This window comes from Trichomonas vaginalis, chromosome IV (assembly GCF_026262505.1).
Source record: "Trichomonas vaginalis G3 chromosome IV, whole genome shotgun sequence".
Classification (NCBI taxonomy): Eukaryota; Parabasalia; order Trichomonadida; family Trichomonadidae; genus Trichomonas; species Trichomonas vaginalis.
In genome coordinates this window covers 36,400,466-36,414,058 of record NC_067206.1, presented here as the reverse complement: position 1 = coordinate 36,414,058, position 13,593 = coordinate 36,400,466, and the positions used below count along the sequence as shown (strand labels likewise).

The following is a 13,593-nucleotide window of genomic DNA, read 5'->3' as shown; positions in this document are numbered from 1 at the left end:
TATTCTACACATGAATAATATCTTCAATTTGAATACAATCTCATTATTACTGTCAAAAAGAGCGCAAAATTCTCAGAAAAATTGAAAGCACCTGAAAAAAAATGAAAGAGAAATGATGGTAACATTAATTTTACTTGCTATAAGGTAACAAACATCTGGCTTAATTTTTGGACAATCGCAAACGCTTCTCACAAAAAATTGAAAATGTAAATATCAAAGAATTTGTGATTGTTAAGGTTTATTGCAAATAAATGCATATTTTTGATAATTTATCTAATCGAAGCGAGACTTCAAAATTGAGAGCATAATAGAATAAATTATGTAGATTATCAAATTCAAATTTATCAGTTCATTTTTCAACAAGAAAGACAGAAAAATGATCTCAGCAACATCAGTAAATGGAGTAATTGTTCATTTTCATGTTAGAGTATCAACATCATACGGTCAAGAAGTTCGTGTTTGCGGAAATATTCCAGAACTTGGAATTTGGGACGCAAAGAAAGCCATAAAGATGCAATTTGAAAACAATTTAGATTTCTGGTCAGCAGATATTAAGTTACCAAAATCAAATGAAGACCGTACCATTGAATATAAGTATGTTATTGTTAATGATGACAATAGCGAACAATGGGAGCCAGAACAGAACCATAAACTCGTTTTTGGAGCAATTAATGATGATTGTGTCATCAATATTGAAGATCACTTCCACTGGAGAGATAATGTCCTTGACGCATTCAGCCGTGCTACATTTGTTGGAGCCATAAACTCTCGCGAAAACCCAGTTCAAAGCCAGCCAATTACATTCAAGAAGAATGGAGCTCACATTCAGACATTCTTCTCTACAAATTGCCCATACGTTAGACCAAAACAGGTTGTCAGAATTGTAGGCAACGTTCCAGAGCTTGGCAACTGGAATCCAAAGAATGGTCTCGTAATGAGAGATGGATGCTTCCCAATTTGGACAGCAAACAAAGAGTTTGCCAAATCATCTTTCCCATTCGAGTACAAGTACGTCATTGAAAACACAGAAGATGGAACATTTTTATGGGAAGACTGCGAAAACAGAGTTTGCCCAGCTCCAGTTTCAGTTAACGAAAACTTAATTGATTATGTTCAGGACTGGTTCATCTGCCCGAACAAGAACCTCTTCAAAGGAATGGGTATTTATGTTCCCCTCTTCTCCCTCAGAACAAACGAATCACAAGGCATTGGCTCATACACAGATCTTAAGAAATGTGTCGATGCTTGCAACAAGATGGGCGCATCTCTTATCCAATTACTTCCAATCAACGATACAACAGAAAAGGGTGAATGGTGTGATTCATACCCATACCGCCAAGTCTCATGCTTTGCTCTTCATCCAGTTTACATCGATCTCCTTGCAATTACAGACAAGCTCCCAGCTGCAATGAAGAAGGAAATCCTTGAAGCTAAGGAAAAATTCGAGAAGTACGAACAAGTAGAATATCCAGCTGTTTTTGCTTTCAAGATGAAGTACCTCAAGAAGATTTTCAAACTTGAGAAAGAAAACTTTGCCAAGAACAACCTTGACAAGTTCCTCGAGAAAACTGGATCATGGCTCAAACCATATGCTCTCTTCTGCCTCCTCAGAGATGAATACAAGACAACAGAATTCCGTAAATGGCCAAAGTACTCCACAATTTCGCCAGCTGAACTCGAGAAAGTTTGCAAGGAGAAGAAGAACGAATTACTCGAGATCTACTGGATTCAGTATGTAGCTGACAAGCAGTTCAAGGAGTCATACGACTATGCAACAAAGAACCATGTTGCCCTTAAGGGTGATCTCCCAATCGGCGTCAACATTAACTCAGTTGAATGCTGGGCATTCCCACAGCTCTTCAGACTCCACATGTGTGCTGGCGCTCCTCCTGATGACTTCTCATCTGATGGACAAAACTGGGGATTCCCAACATACGACTGGGAAGCCATGGAGAAAGATGGATTCGCATGGTGGCGTTCAAGACTTACAAGAATGGCTGAGCTCTACCATCAACTCAGAGTTGACCACATTCTCGGATTCTTCAGAATTTGGGAAATACCACGCGAAACATGCGTCAGAGGTCTTCTCGGTCATTTCTTCCCATCTGTTCCATTTACACGTGATGAACTCAACGGAATGGGACTTTGGGATATCGACAGACTCACTAAACCATATATCAGATGGCATATCTTATGTGATAAATTCCACGGCGATGCCGAGTATGTTTCTCACAAATACTTCAACAGCAAAGGCTGGAATGCTCAAGATGATTACTATGATTTCAAGCCAGAGTTCGATAATGAGAAGAAGGTTCTTCAAGCTCTTGAGAATGACAAGACACTCTCAGATGAAAAGCGCGAGCATTACAAATACTGCCTCTTCCAACTCATTGGAAACGTTATTCTCATTGAAGATCCAGAAAACAAAGGTCTTTACCACATGAGAACTGAAGTCCTCAAAGATCATGTTGAAGCAACAAAGGAAGGACCAGTTGTCTACGTTTCATCATCATGGAACGAACTCGATGAAGGTCTTAAGCAGCGTGTCAAGGAAGAAGCTAACAAATTCTTCTATGAGAGAATGACCAACCTTTGGGTCCAGAAAGCCCAACCAAAGCTCAACATTCTCAAGAACGCAACAAAGATGCTCATCTGTGGCGAAGATCTCGGTCAAATCACTGCTGGAATTATCAAAGCAATTGATGAATCTGCAATCCTTTCTCTTCACGTTCAGAGAATGTCAAAGATTCCTGAAGAAGATTTCGATGATTACCACAAGTTTGGTTATCTCTCTGTTGCTTGCCCATCAACACATGATACATCATCACTCCGCGGATGGTGGGAAGAAACAAAGGCTACAAGAGAAAACTTCTGGTATAACATTCTCTTTAGACACGATGCTTGCCCAGAAACACTTTCTCCAGAAGTTCAAGAAGATATCCTCAAGCAAAACATCTGGTCCAACTCAATGTGGGCCATCTTCCTTCTTCAGGACATCACATCTATCTTCCCAGAGTTAAGACTTCAGTCTGCAGATGCCGAAAGAATCAACATCCCAGCCGATCCAAATCACAAGTGGCGTTATCGTTATCCATACAAGCTTGAAGAGCTTATTGCCAACGATAAGCTTAACAGCCATGTTATGCAGCTTGTTCGCGATTCACACAGAATATAATTCTTCATCACGCTCATTTTTAAATAAAAATGATCTTTATTTTTTTATTAATTTAGCAAAACGTTTCTTTAAAATAACTGATTTCAGGGGATCATCCTCACAATGATACTTTTATGGTGAATTAACTTTGACAGGAAAATTCTCTGGATTTTTCAATAAACTTCACAAAATCCAAAATCTCAAAATGGTTGAAAATGAAAATCCACTTATTCCAACTGCTACAGTGTATACTCAAGAATTGTAGCAAGTAGTATCAACAGAATGGATCGATAAAAGCTGCTGCGGAGGAAAATGCGACTGTTGTAGAATTGCTTATTTCCCAGCTTCTAAATTTTATATATGCGGACATTGGATACTTTCTATACCGAAGATTTTCCTAGTTATTTTCATTTTTCTTGCTTCAGCTGCATTATTTTCTTATTCATTATACATTCAACCTGCAAGTTGGCTTTTAAATCACAAAATACTTTTTAGAATCTTACAAATTTCTAGTGGGTTATCATTCTATTCTTATCCATATACATGGTCGCAAACCCAAAAACAAGAATACACATAGAGTGAAATGATGAATGGCGTTGCGATGTTCCAAGAACAAGTTACTTTTGCGAAATCAAATCCTTTGCCTCCAAGATCATCCTTCAGTGTTACTGCACGCAGATTTGTTATTAGAGCAGATCATATTTGCGCATATATGCAATCTTGGGTTGGCTTCAAAAATCATAAATATTTTATTCAAACTACACTTTGGTCAGCAATCTACTCTCTTTTATACATGGTTGGCCAAATCCCAATAATTTACGAAGGAATTAAGCTAATAATCCAAAAGAAAAAGGTTACAGTACAGATAATAATGTCATTAGTTATTTTCCTGACAGTTTTATTTGCAGCTTATATTGCTTTAATTTCATTGAGACATTTTACTGTTGCTATGATTAATCTCAGCCATAATGAAACAATTACAGAAAGATACAACAAAAAACCTCAAATTTACGACAGAGGATCAGCCTGTAAGAACTGTGAAGAGATCTGCGGAAGTAGGTGGCTATTCATTACATGGATTTTCCCTTGTTTCTGCTGTTATTATCCAAAAATGCCGAAATGGGATGATGAACACGATACTGGCGTTATTGACAACAATCCTCGTGAAGACATTGTTTAATGTATGTATATTTGTTTAATAAAACTATCCTTTCCAAAAAATAAATTTTACAAATTTTAGATTTTTTTTTTCAGATGAAAAATATGATGACATGCAGAAACTTTTGTTTACTTTTCAGATGAGAACGTGTTAGATTGCACGAATCACATGTTACTATTCACGAGCCCTGACTTCTTATCATATGATAAAGAAAACCAAATTAATTGAAAATAGAAATAAATAATTTGATTAGATTACTCGGTTCCAATAGATAATATTACCTCTTGCAAATGAGTACCGATATTTTAAATATTTATTCTTTGCTTCTTTATTAGTTCCTACAGAAATAAGATATTTAACAACCTTAAGATGATGTCCAAATGAGCGCAGTCTATCCAATATTATTCTTTGCTTTGCTTTAACTCCAACACAGATATGACTTTGAATTTATTTCCAAATGAGTGGATTATATATATATTTATCCAAGTCCATTATTTTTCCCTTTATTGGTTCCAACTGCATTGAGATAATGAACAATTTCAAGATGTACATTAAATGATGCCAAATTGAGTGGAGTATCTCCAAATTTATTTTTTGCTGCTTCATCACATCAATATAAGCATAATTATAATGATTCAAATATCTAATATTAATTAAATGATAATAAGTTTACAAACAAAAAAATTAAAAATAATTAATATTAAGCTCTAAGAGGAGGTAAAGGAGCCTGACGGGAGTGAGACATTCTTGGTGCTTGTTTAGAACCCATTACTCCTCTATTATTAGAAGCAGTTGTAACAGTAACAACCATTCTTGTTGATTTTTGAGCGATGTCAGTTCTTAATTCACCCCATTTTTCTGCGTCCTTTTCGCATTCAATCGATGTTTCGCTTGAAAGAGAAGCCAACTGTTGAAGGAGATTATCAAGTTGAGATCTTTCTGTTTCTAATTGACTCAAGAGACCATCCTTCACATGTTTGGAGTCTGTTTCAAATTCGTCTTTCATGTTGATCAGCATTGTTTCGAGTCTTTCATTTTCAAGATCAATCTCATTTCGGACTTTCATGAGCTTGACCTTGTAATCATTCTGTAGCTTCGTCAAAATATCAACATCGTTAGCATCAACTCTTAATTTCTGGCATTCTTCTTTGAGATTTGTTATTGTATCCTTCTGCATGTTGATTTTTGAGCGTAACGATGCCTCTTCGAGTTTCTGCCTTGACTTGGCTCCATTTTCGGCAGCTTTGGCTTTACTTTCAGCTGCTTTGAGCTTCTCATTTAATTGAACGATATCTCCTTTGAGAGAATCTCTTCTTCTTGTGAGCTCAACGGTCTGGTTCTCGATTTGCATCCTCGCCTTCTTGATTTTCTCGGCATTCTTCTTTTTGGTGTCATTTAATAAAGCTAATTTCGCTCTTGACTCGGAATCCACGCTATCGAACTTATCAGTCATCTCTCCTATAGTTCTAATATCACTTTCTTCTCTGGTGGCCGGGGAAACAGAAAAACCGTCAAAGCTCTCAATTTTTAATGGACTTCGAGAAGACTTTTTAGACGTATCTACACGGGAAGAAAGGCCCGACCGAGAGGTATCTTTCCTAGATCCGCCTGTAAGTTCTTGGAATTCTTGTTCTAAGCGAGCTTTCTGCCTAATTAAAGAATTTACTTCACCTTCAAGTTGTTTCTTGGAAATTTCAGCCTGATTCGAAGCATCTATCAACTGTTTCTCGAGATCTTTATTTTGCTCGGCATGTTTCTTCTGTACTTCTATTAATTCTCTTGACATTTTTTGTCTTTCTTGTTCAATCGCTTTTTTATTTTCGCTTTGCAGTTGTTTCAGTTCAGCTTCCTTATCAGCTACCTGTTGGTCGACTTCTTTACGTACTTTCCTTACTTGTTCCTCTTTTTTGATATCCATTGTAGATAATTCGCTTTTAAGAGTGTTTAATTCATCTGTTAAGCGCTGTATTGTTGAAGTATTCGATTTCCTTGATTCTTCTGTCTGTTTCTTTGCTTCTGCTTCTTCAATGAAAAATTTATCTGAATTTTGTTTAAATGTATCATTAAATTTCTTAGTTTCTGCATCAATTTCGCGCTGTATGATTAACTCATTCTCTTTAGAGTATGTAAGTAGTTTTTCTCGGTTTGCTTGAGTATCTAATTGATGATTTGCGATTTGTTCTGCAATTTCATTTTGAAGAAGCTTGTTTTTGACTAAAAGCTCATTTTTCTTTGTTTCATGCTCAATTGTCTTTTCGGAAATGCTTTCTCTATAGCCTTTTTCGAGATCTTGCATCTGTGACGTATTTTTCTTTTCCATTTCCTTTATTACAGCGTTTAAATTCGATACTTCTTCATCAGTTTGCGCTAGTTCGGTCTCTAAGTCTTTCTTCATTCTGTTGAAGGACTTCAAAAGTTCATTATACGAATTTTGTTTGAGTTGGTTATCGTTAATGATTTTTCCGACTTCTGACCTCACAACAGTATCTACTGTAGTTTCAATATACTTAATTTCATTTTGCATTTTCTTCATTAATTCATCATGTCGAGAATTTTCTGTTTCTAACTCGGATTTGAAATTATTCTCCATCTCCTCGCATTGAGTATCAAATGCAATTCGATGTTGTTGAACTGTTGCAGTAAAACTTTTTGTTCTTTTGCCTAATTCTTCGTTTATATGATCAACTTCTTCCTTAAGCTTTTCGAATTCTGGAATGGAAAGTTCCGCTTCCATTTCTGACTTTTTGTCTATTATTGTTTTGGGTTTGATAAGTTCCGCAGACCTGGAAAAAAGGTTTTTAACTTTTGATTCGAGAATATCTATGTTAGTTTTGTTGTTAAAAGGCCTGTGAAAGGAAATGTTATCAACTATTTGCTTATAATCACTCATAGTTGCCGAAACATCTTGTAGTATTTCCTTCACTTGCTCTTGAATCATTTTTTTTTTGAAAATTTTACTCGTTATTTTCGGATGTTATCGGCGCAGATAAATCTTCACGCCCATAATATTATCTTGAAATAGGTGAGATTTACGACCGACAATTAAAAGAGAAAAACAAGAACCATTTTATAATAAGTTTTGAGTAGCAAAAGGGCCAGCATGGGACTGATTTTTGCAATCTGACTTAATTTGTTATTATAACAAGTTTTTGAAGATGAATAAAGGGTATTTTGATATTTTTAATACATTATATAATCTAAAAACACTCAATAAAAGAGAAATTCAGTGATTATGATACCAAAAGTTTTTCACTTTTTCAATTAACCACTCAAATTTTGTAAAGTATTCAAAATAAAAATGAACATTTTTATTGAAAAAGTTCATAAGGAATGACAATTTTAAACACTTTTTGAATTTTCAATTCAAAAAGTGTAAAAAGGGTGGTAAATTTTATAATGTTTGATCAAGACATTCATCCAAAAAAATACAATAAATTGCGAAGTATCTACAAATATTATATCAATTCATACAGCACGTTGTATCAGCTGAAAACAGAAAAAGAAGAAGAATTAAAGTCAATTTACAAAATGATCAAAACAGAATTGATTGATTCAAAGAAATTTCTTCCAGAAAATGTAATTTAAGATGTTTTGTATATTATTCCGTATAATAATCGCTATTCAAAGTCATATTTATCTCTTGTCAAACTCATATTTGATGAATATCATGTCAAAGAGGTCAACAACGTCATGCCTATTTCAAACATACTGTTTTATAAAGAATTTGGAATTAAATTAGACAAACATTCTAATTTCGAAAAAATTAATTTTAAAAATCTCGATATACTTACAGAAAATACAATTTACAGAGCAATTATGAATAATGACAAAGATAAATTCATTATTTTCACGGAAAGAGATGAATTTGATAAAAATCAAAAACTTGAAAGCGATTTATATCCAAATTCTAAGAAAAGATATTCATTGCTTGCATTATGTTGTTACCACAGAGCAGTTGATTGTTTCAAGTTATTAAGATCTAAATTTAACTCGAAAATAACTCAAAAATGCCTAGAATTTTCATTTTTAGTAGGAAATCCAGAGATCATGAGCGAATGTTTGAAATATCAAACGCCAAATGAAAAATGCATGAAATATGCAATTATTTCACACAACATTGATTTTGTTACATTCTTAATGAATGAATACAATATAGAGATTGATTTAAAATATTGCGGAATACACAAAAATCTCGATTCCTTTTTAGTTTATTTCGATCAAACTAACGATATAAACAAATGCTTTGTTTATTCATCAATTTTTAATATTCCATCCCTTTTGGAATATTTTCTTTCTTTTGGTGCGAATATCAATGAAGAAAATGAAGTTGGAAACACCGCGCTTCATATTGCAGCATTTAATAATAGTATGGAAGCCGTCAAAGCACTTATTTCACATGGTGCAAATATCAATGAAAAAAATCGTTATGGAAAGACTGCACTTTTTTAGCAAAATGGTGTGGTTGTGAAAGAATAGCTGAATTCCTTATTTTGCATGGCGCAAAATAATAGTATTCTTATTTAAGATACTATTCATTGATTTTATACACCAAGTGACTAAATCCATATTGAAATGGAGCTGCAGAATTGAGAAATAAAGATGTTTAAACATGACCATCAATTTATCTATCATAGTATAGCAATTTATGAATACAATTTCTCTTTATTACCATAGAAATTTCTTGATAATTGTTATTAATTGAATAAGAATTAGTTTGTTTACTTTTTAAATATGTTTTTAAAAGTTACTTAGTTAGTTTTTATATAGTATGCTAGTTAAAGCCTCAATAAATAATCAATTAAAAAAATTATAATTTGTTTTAGAATTGCCAAAATGATCTCATAATCAAAAAAAAAAAAAAAAAAAAAAAAAAAAAAAAAAAAAAAAAAAAAAGGTAGTGGGGCTTCCAGGCACTTCGTGCCTTCTAGCCCTGAGGATGAATGAGTATAATGAAGTTTTTTTTTCTTGGGGGATGGCTTCCAGGCACTTCGTGCCTTCTAGCCCCCGAAGATGTTTAGTATAATGAAGGTCTTATATATACGGGTCTTCCAGGAGCTTTTCACAAATTATATATGTTTTCATGTTTTGTCAAGACTTCTTCGTAAATGTTTTGTCAAGACTTCTTCGTAAATGTTTTGTCAAGACTTCTTCGTAAATGTTTTGTCAAGACTTCTTCGTAAATGTTTTGTCAAGACTTCTTCGTAAATGTTTTGTCAAGACTTCTTCGTAAATGTTTTGTCATGATTTCATCGTAATGAGCGTAAATGACCCAAAAATATAATTTAGGTGAAGAGGTGAGATGTCACCCGTTTTCTCACCTGTTTTCTCACCTCATGAATTTTCATGAATTTTCATGAATTTCTTCGTAAATGTTTTGTCGAAACTTCTTCGTAAAAATGTTTTGTCAAGACTTCTTCGTAAATGTTTTGTCACTTTTCTGTCACTTTTCAGGTAAAAAACATTTTTATATATATATAAATGAATTTTACAAAACCACCGTTACCGTTCTTTGGAAATAAGAGTAGATGTAAAGATATTATATTGAGAGAACTTAAGAAACTACCGAATGGTCTAACATTTGTAGATTTGTTCGGTGGAAGTTTCTATATATCCCATTTATGTCATATAATATTCCCAGACTCAAAGATTATATGCAATGACTTCGACAACTATATGGACCGTCTCAAACATATTCCAGACACAAACAACATATTGAAAGAGTTAAAAGAAAAGATACCTATAGGTAAGATGGAACGTATACCATTAGATAAGAAAAATATTGTGAGAGAGGTTTTGAAAAAAGCAGAATATATAGACTGGGATAGTATATCTGCTAGACTATTATATAGTGGTTCTATAAGAGTTCATGACATTGAAACACTTATGTCAAAAGTTTTATATCTTAACTATACAAATGTTTTCAAAGAGAACATAGAAAAATATACTGAGGGTATAGAGTTTGTGAGATGTCATTGGACAGAGTTGTATGAAAAATATAAAAACAAGGAAAATGTTTTCTTTATAGTAGACCCGCCGTTCTATAACACATATGATTTTCAATACCAAGTAGACTGGACTTTGAGAGACTCTTTAGAAACTTTAGACGTTGTACATAACCATCCATGCTTTTACTTTACATCCGATAAAAGTGGTTTGGAAACCGTTATGAGATGGTTAGAGGACATACATGACTATGAGTTTAGATATGACAAGATAGAATATGAGAGAGGTCCTATAAACCGGAAAAAGTGTCATAACAAAGAAATTTTATTGGTAAGTAAATGTGGTTTGAAATAGGACTACTTGTTTTAGGTTTTTTCCATTGTGTCATTTACTTATTTGACGTGGCAGAAAGATATAGAGAATATGAAGATGAACCAATGCCAGCAAATGTTCAGCATATGTACTCGTAAGAGATATTTTTATCTAATATTAAATGGACGCACAGAACTTAGCGAATGCACAGCAACCTGGACAACCAAACCCAGAGAATATTCCAAATGAAGTTAGAATACAAACTGCAATGGCAAACTATGGTCAAGTGCCAACAGATGTACAAATGCAAACTGCCATGTCAAATGACGCTGCGTTAGGTTTGCCACCATGGTATGCAAATATGAGATGGAAAGAGTTTTATACAAACCCTGAAGTGGGATATAAACAACTCTATGCAGATGACGCGAACACAGGAGTTGACCCAGAGTATGTTTCTACCAGAGGAGAAACAGAATGTATGAGCTCCAGTTAAAGAATGCTATGGAACTCAACAGGAAACGTAAGAGACTAGGCGGACATTAGATTTTTACATATAGTAAAATGGGTTTCTTCAGTAGTATTGGAAACTTCTTTCGAAATGTCGGAAGAGGTATATGGAATGGAATAAAAACCGTAGGAAGAGGAATTTGGAACGGAGTCAAAAATATTGGTAAAAGAGTAGGTCAGTTCGTTGGTATTATACCTAAAGACCCTGAACCAGAAGAACAAGCTCCTGTTATACAACAGCCTGAACCTGCACCACAGTCAAGTTGGCAACCAAATCCAACACCTCAACCGTATTAAAATTATATTTTTACCGTTCGATAGTAGTTGTATATGAGACTAAGTTCTAAGTAAAACGCATGGTATAATGGAACTATTCTCTTTCTTCCATCTGTTGTAAACCATACTTGAAAGTCTGAAATACTTCCACTCGGTGGTTCATATAGCTTTGTAGGTTTTTCGTAAAAGTCATTTGCCAAGCATAAAAAAGAGTTTTGGGCGCCAGAAAATGAAGCATGAACGATAATAGCATCTGAGTCGAAAACATTTTCATATGTTCCATTAGGGTTTTCGACTTCATAAAAGTTCGGGTGTACTGGATATGCTGCAGGCTGATTTAACATCCTCAAAAATCTATACCATGCCAAGTTGTTATATTTTGTAGAAATATAAACGTCTTCTCCAAGGTCTTCTATTCTATTGATTTTAACAGTTGCATTTTTCCTGTCATAAACAATATCGAGATGGTACTCTCCTTCGTCAATGTTGTACTGTTTTGCATATTCGAGATAGATATCGTTTATTTTTTCTTGAAAAGCTTGAAGAGTTGTTTCTAAGTTTACAAGCAAATTCACTTGTAAAAGTTTTCCCTGTTCAAATTTCTCATACGTACGTTTTTCTTTGTTATAGTATCGAACTTCAAAAGCGACCGTAAATGGGAAACCATGTATGGCTTCTGAAATGAACTTCATTCTACGAAAGCCAATAGCTTTTGTGACGGATGGGTCTCTTAACCATCTAAGTGGGTAGTCAAAACGATAGCCTTCATGCTTTACGGTCTCTGTCTCAAACTTTTGACCGACATTAGTAAAAAGTTCATCTAATGGTTTAGTTGTAGCAACTCTTGAATTTTCTTTTTCTATTGAAAGCATATTTTATCTAGAATAAAAATGTCGAAAGAAACAGCGTCTATGAGAGAAATACAACACAACCGACAACTCATTGTGCAAGCTCTAAATAAGAACACAACAAACTTTTCAAACTATTCTAAGATATCTGAGTCATTGAAAGAAGGAAACTTAAAACTGACGATAAACCCATTGACAGACGAGTTTCTGTTTCAAGACAGTAAGAACCATACTGTTTGTATAAATCCAACAAAAGGAACTTTAAACGAGAAACCTATAAAAGAACTTCTTTTGAAAGCAGATGTTGACAACAAAGCTGACAAAGAGTATGTCATTGAAAAAGTTCAAGAAGAACATGACAGAGCAGATGCAACATATGCAACGAAAGAACATACTCATCCTGAACTAGCAGACAAAACATATGTTGACAATAAAATGTCAAGTGAAGTGACAAGAGCTGAAAACGAATATTCTAAAAAGACTCATACACATACCATTGCAAATATTACAAACTTACAAGAAACCTTAAACAAGAAAAGTGACGTTGGACATACACACGATTTCTTCGCAACTGTTGGTATAGAAAATATTGCAGGAACGGTTGAAGAACCTGATGGAACTGGTGGGGATGTATTAAATTGGAAACCTCCTAACTTTCCACAAGGTTTAACATCGGATGAAGACATAACGACGATGAAATACACTAGATGTAGAAATGTCTATGTCATGGAGGATGAAAACAATGTTAAATTCACTGCTCAAGATTTATATGATAAGAAAGCTGACAAAACATATGTTAACGATGAGTTAGATAAAAAAGCTGACAAAACATATGTTAACGATGAGTTAGATAAAAAAGCTGACAAAACAGAGCTTCAAACGTTAAAGACAGAAATACTTCAAACACTATATCCTATAGGTTCTATTTACACGTCAATGAACTCTACCAGACCAGAAGTAGTACTTGGTCTCGGAACTTGGACTCAAATAGTCGACAGGTTTTTGTATTGTGCAAACTCTTCAAAGGAAACAGGTGGAAGTAAAACGATTTCAGGTGAAAACTTACCTGCGCACAGTCACTACATAGATTTAAGTACATCTCAAGCAGGTTGGCATAAGCATAAATTTTGGGATTGGCACGCCTTGAAAAAAGGTAAAGGATATGATGTTAAAGACGACGTTCAGTTTGCTATAAATTGTTACTGGAGTGACACTCAGGGAGATGGAAACCATACATCGCGTTACAGGATATACACAAACAACGGGACAAAGTAAAGACTACATGCCACCTTACATGACAGTTTACGCATGGTATAGAATTGCTTAGTCGTCATTTTCAACTTCTTTAGCATATTCGTCAGGAGTTGTCTTATATTTGTTAGGAACTGTCTTTG

The 13,593-nt window shown here is 34.3% G+C and overlaps 6 protein-coding genes across 6 annotated transcripts, besides 2 other annotated features; 4 read left to right on the top strand and 2 right to left on the bottom strand.

Annotated features, from left to right (window-relative positions):
- Positions 1-350: 350 nt before the first annotated feature.
- Positions 351-3,226, top strand: TVAGG3_0232100 (heteropolysaccharide binding; the record flags this gene model as incomplete). The annotated part of the gene is made up of 1 exon (XM_001310738.2): positions 377-3,175. The coding sequence occupies one exon, from the start codon at positions 377-379 to the stop codon at positions 3,173-3,175; it is 2,799 nt and encodes a 932-aa protein (XP_001310739.1).
- A 511-nt stretch (positions 3,227-3,737) lies between these two features.
- On the top strand, positions 3,738-4,334 carry TVAGG3_0232090 (DHHC palmitoyltransferase family; the record flags this gene model as incomplete). Its single annotated transcript, XM_001310739.2, has 1 exon — positions 3,738-4,334. One exon carries the CDS (start codon positions 3,738-3,740, stop codon positions 4,332-4,334), a length of 597 nt encoding a protein of 198 aa, XP_001310740.2.
- Positions 4,335-5,008: 674 nt separating this feature from the next.
- TVAGG3_0232080 (uncharacterized protein) lies at positions 5,009-7,251 on the bottom strand (the record flags this gene model as incomplete). The annotated part of the gene is made up of 1 exon (XM_001310740.1): positions 5,014-7,047. The coding sequence occupies one exon, from the start codon at positions 7,045-7,047 to the stop codon at positions 5,014-5,016; it is 2,034 nt and encodes a 677-aa protein (XP_001310741.1).
- Positions 7,252-8,129: 878 nt separating this feature from the next.
- On the top strand, positions 8,130-8,762 carry TVAGG3_0232070 (protein of unknown function (DUF3447); the record flags this gene model as incomplete). The annotated part of the gene is made up of 1 exon (XM_001310741.1): positions 8,130-8,762. The coding sequence occupies one exon, from the start codon at positions 8,130-8,132 to the stop codon at positions 8,760-8,762; it is 633 nt and encodes a 210-aa protein (XP_001310742.1).
- Positions 8,763-9,176: 414 nt separating this feature from the next.
- Positions 9,177-9,276: a terminal%2Cinverted (terminal inverted repeat of Maverick-3 transposon ID:TVAGG3_0231880).
- Positions 9,177-13,593: part of a mobile genetic element that runs on past the window's edge.
- On the bottom strand, positions 11,375-12,223 carry TVAGG3_0232060 (uncharacterized protein; the record flags this gene model as incomplete). The annotated part of the gene is made up of 1 exon (XM_051227379.1): positions 11,375-12,223. The coding sequence occupies one exon, from the start codon at positions 12,221-12,223 to the stop codon at positions 11,375-11,377; it is 849 nt and encodes a 282-aa protein (XP_051112365.1).
- On the top strand, positions 12,392-12,943 carry TVAGG3_0232050 (phage tail repeat-like family; the record flags this gene model as incomplete). The annotated part of the gene is made up of 1 exon (XM_051227378.1): positions 12,392-12,943. A coding segment is annotated over one exon (552 nt), but the record flags the coding sequence as incomplete, so codon positions are not given.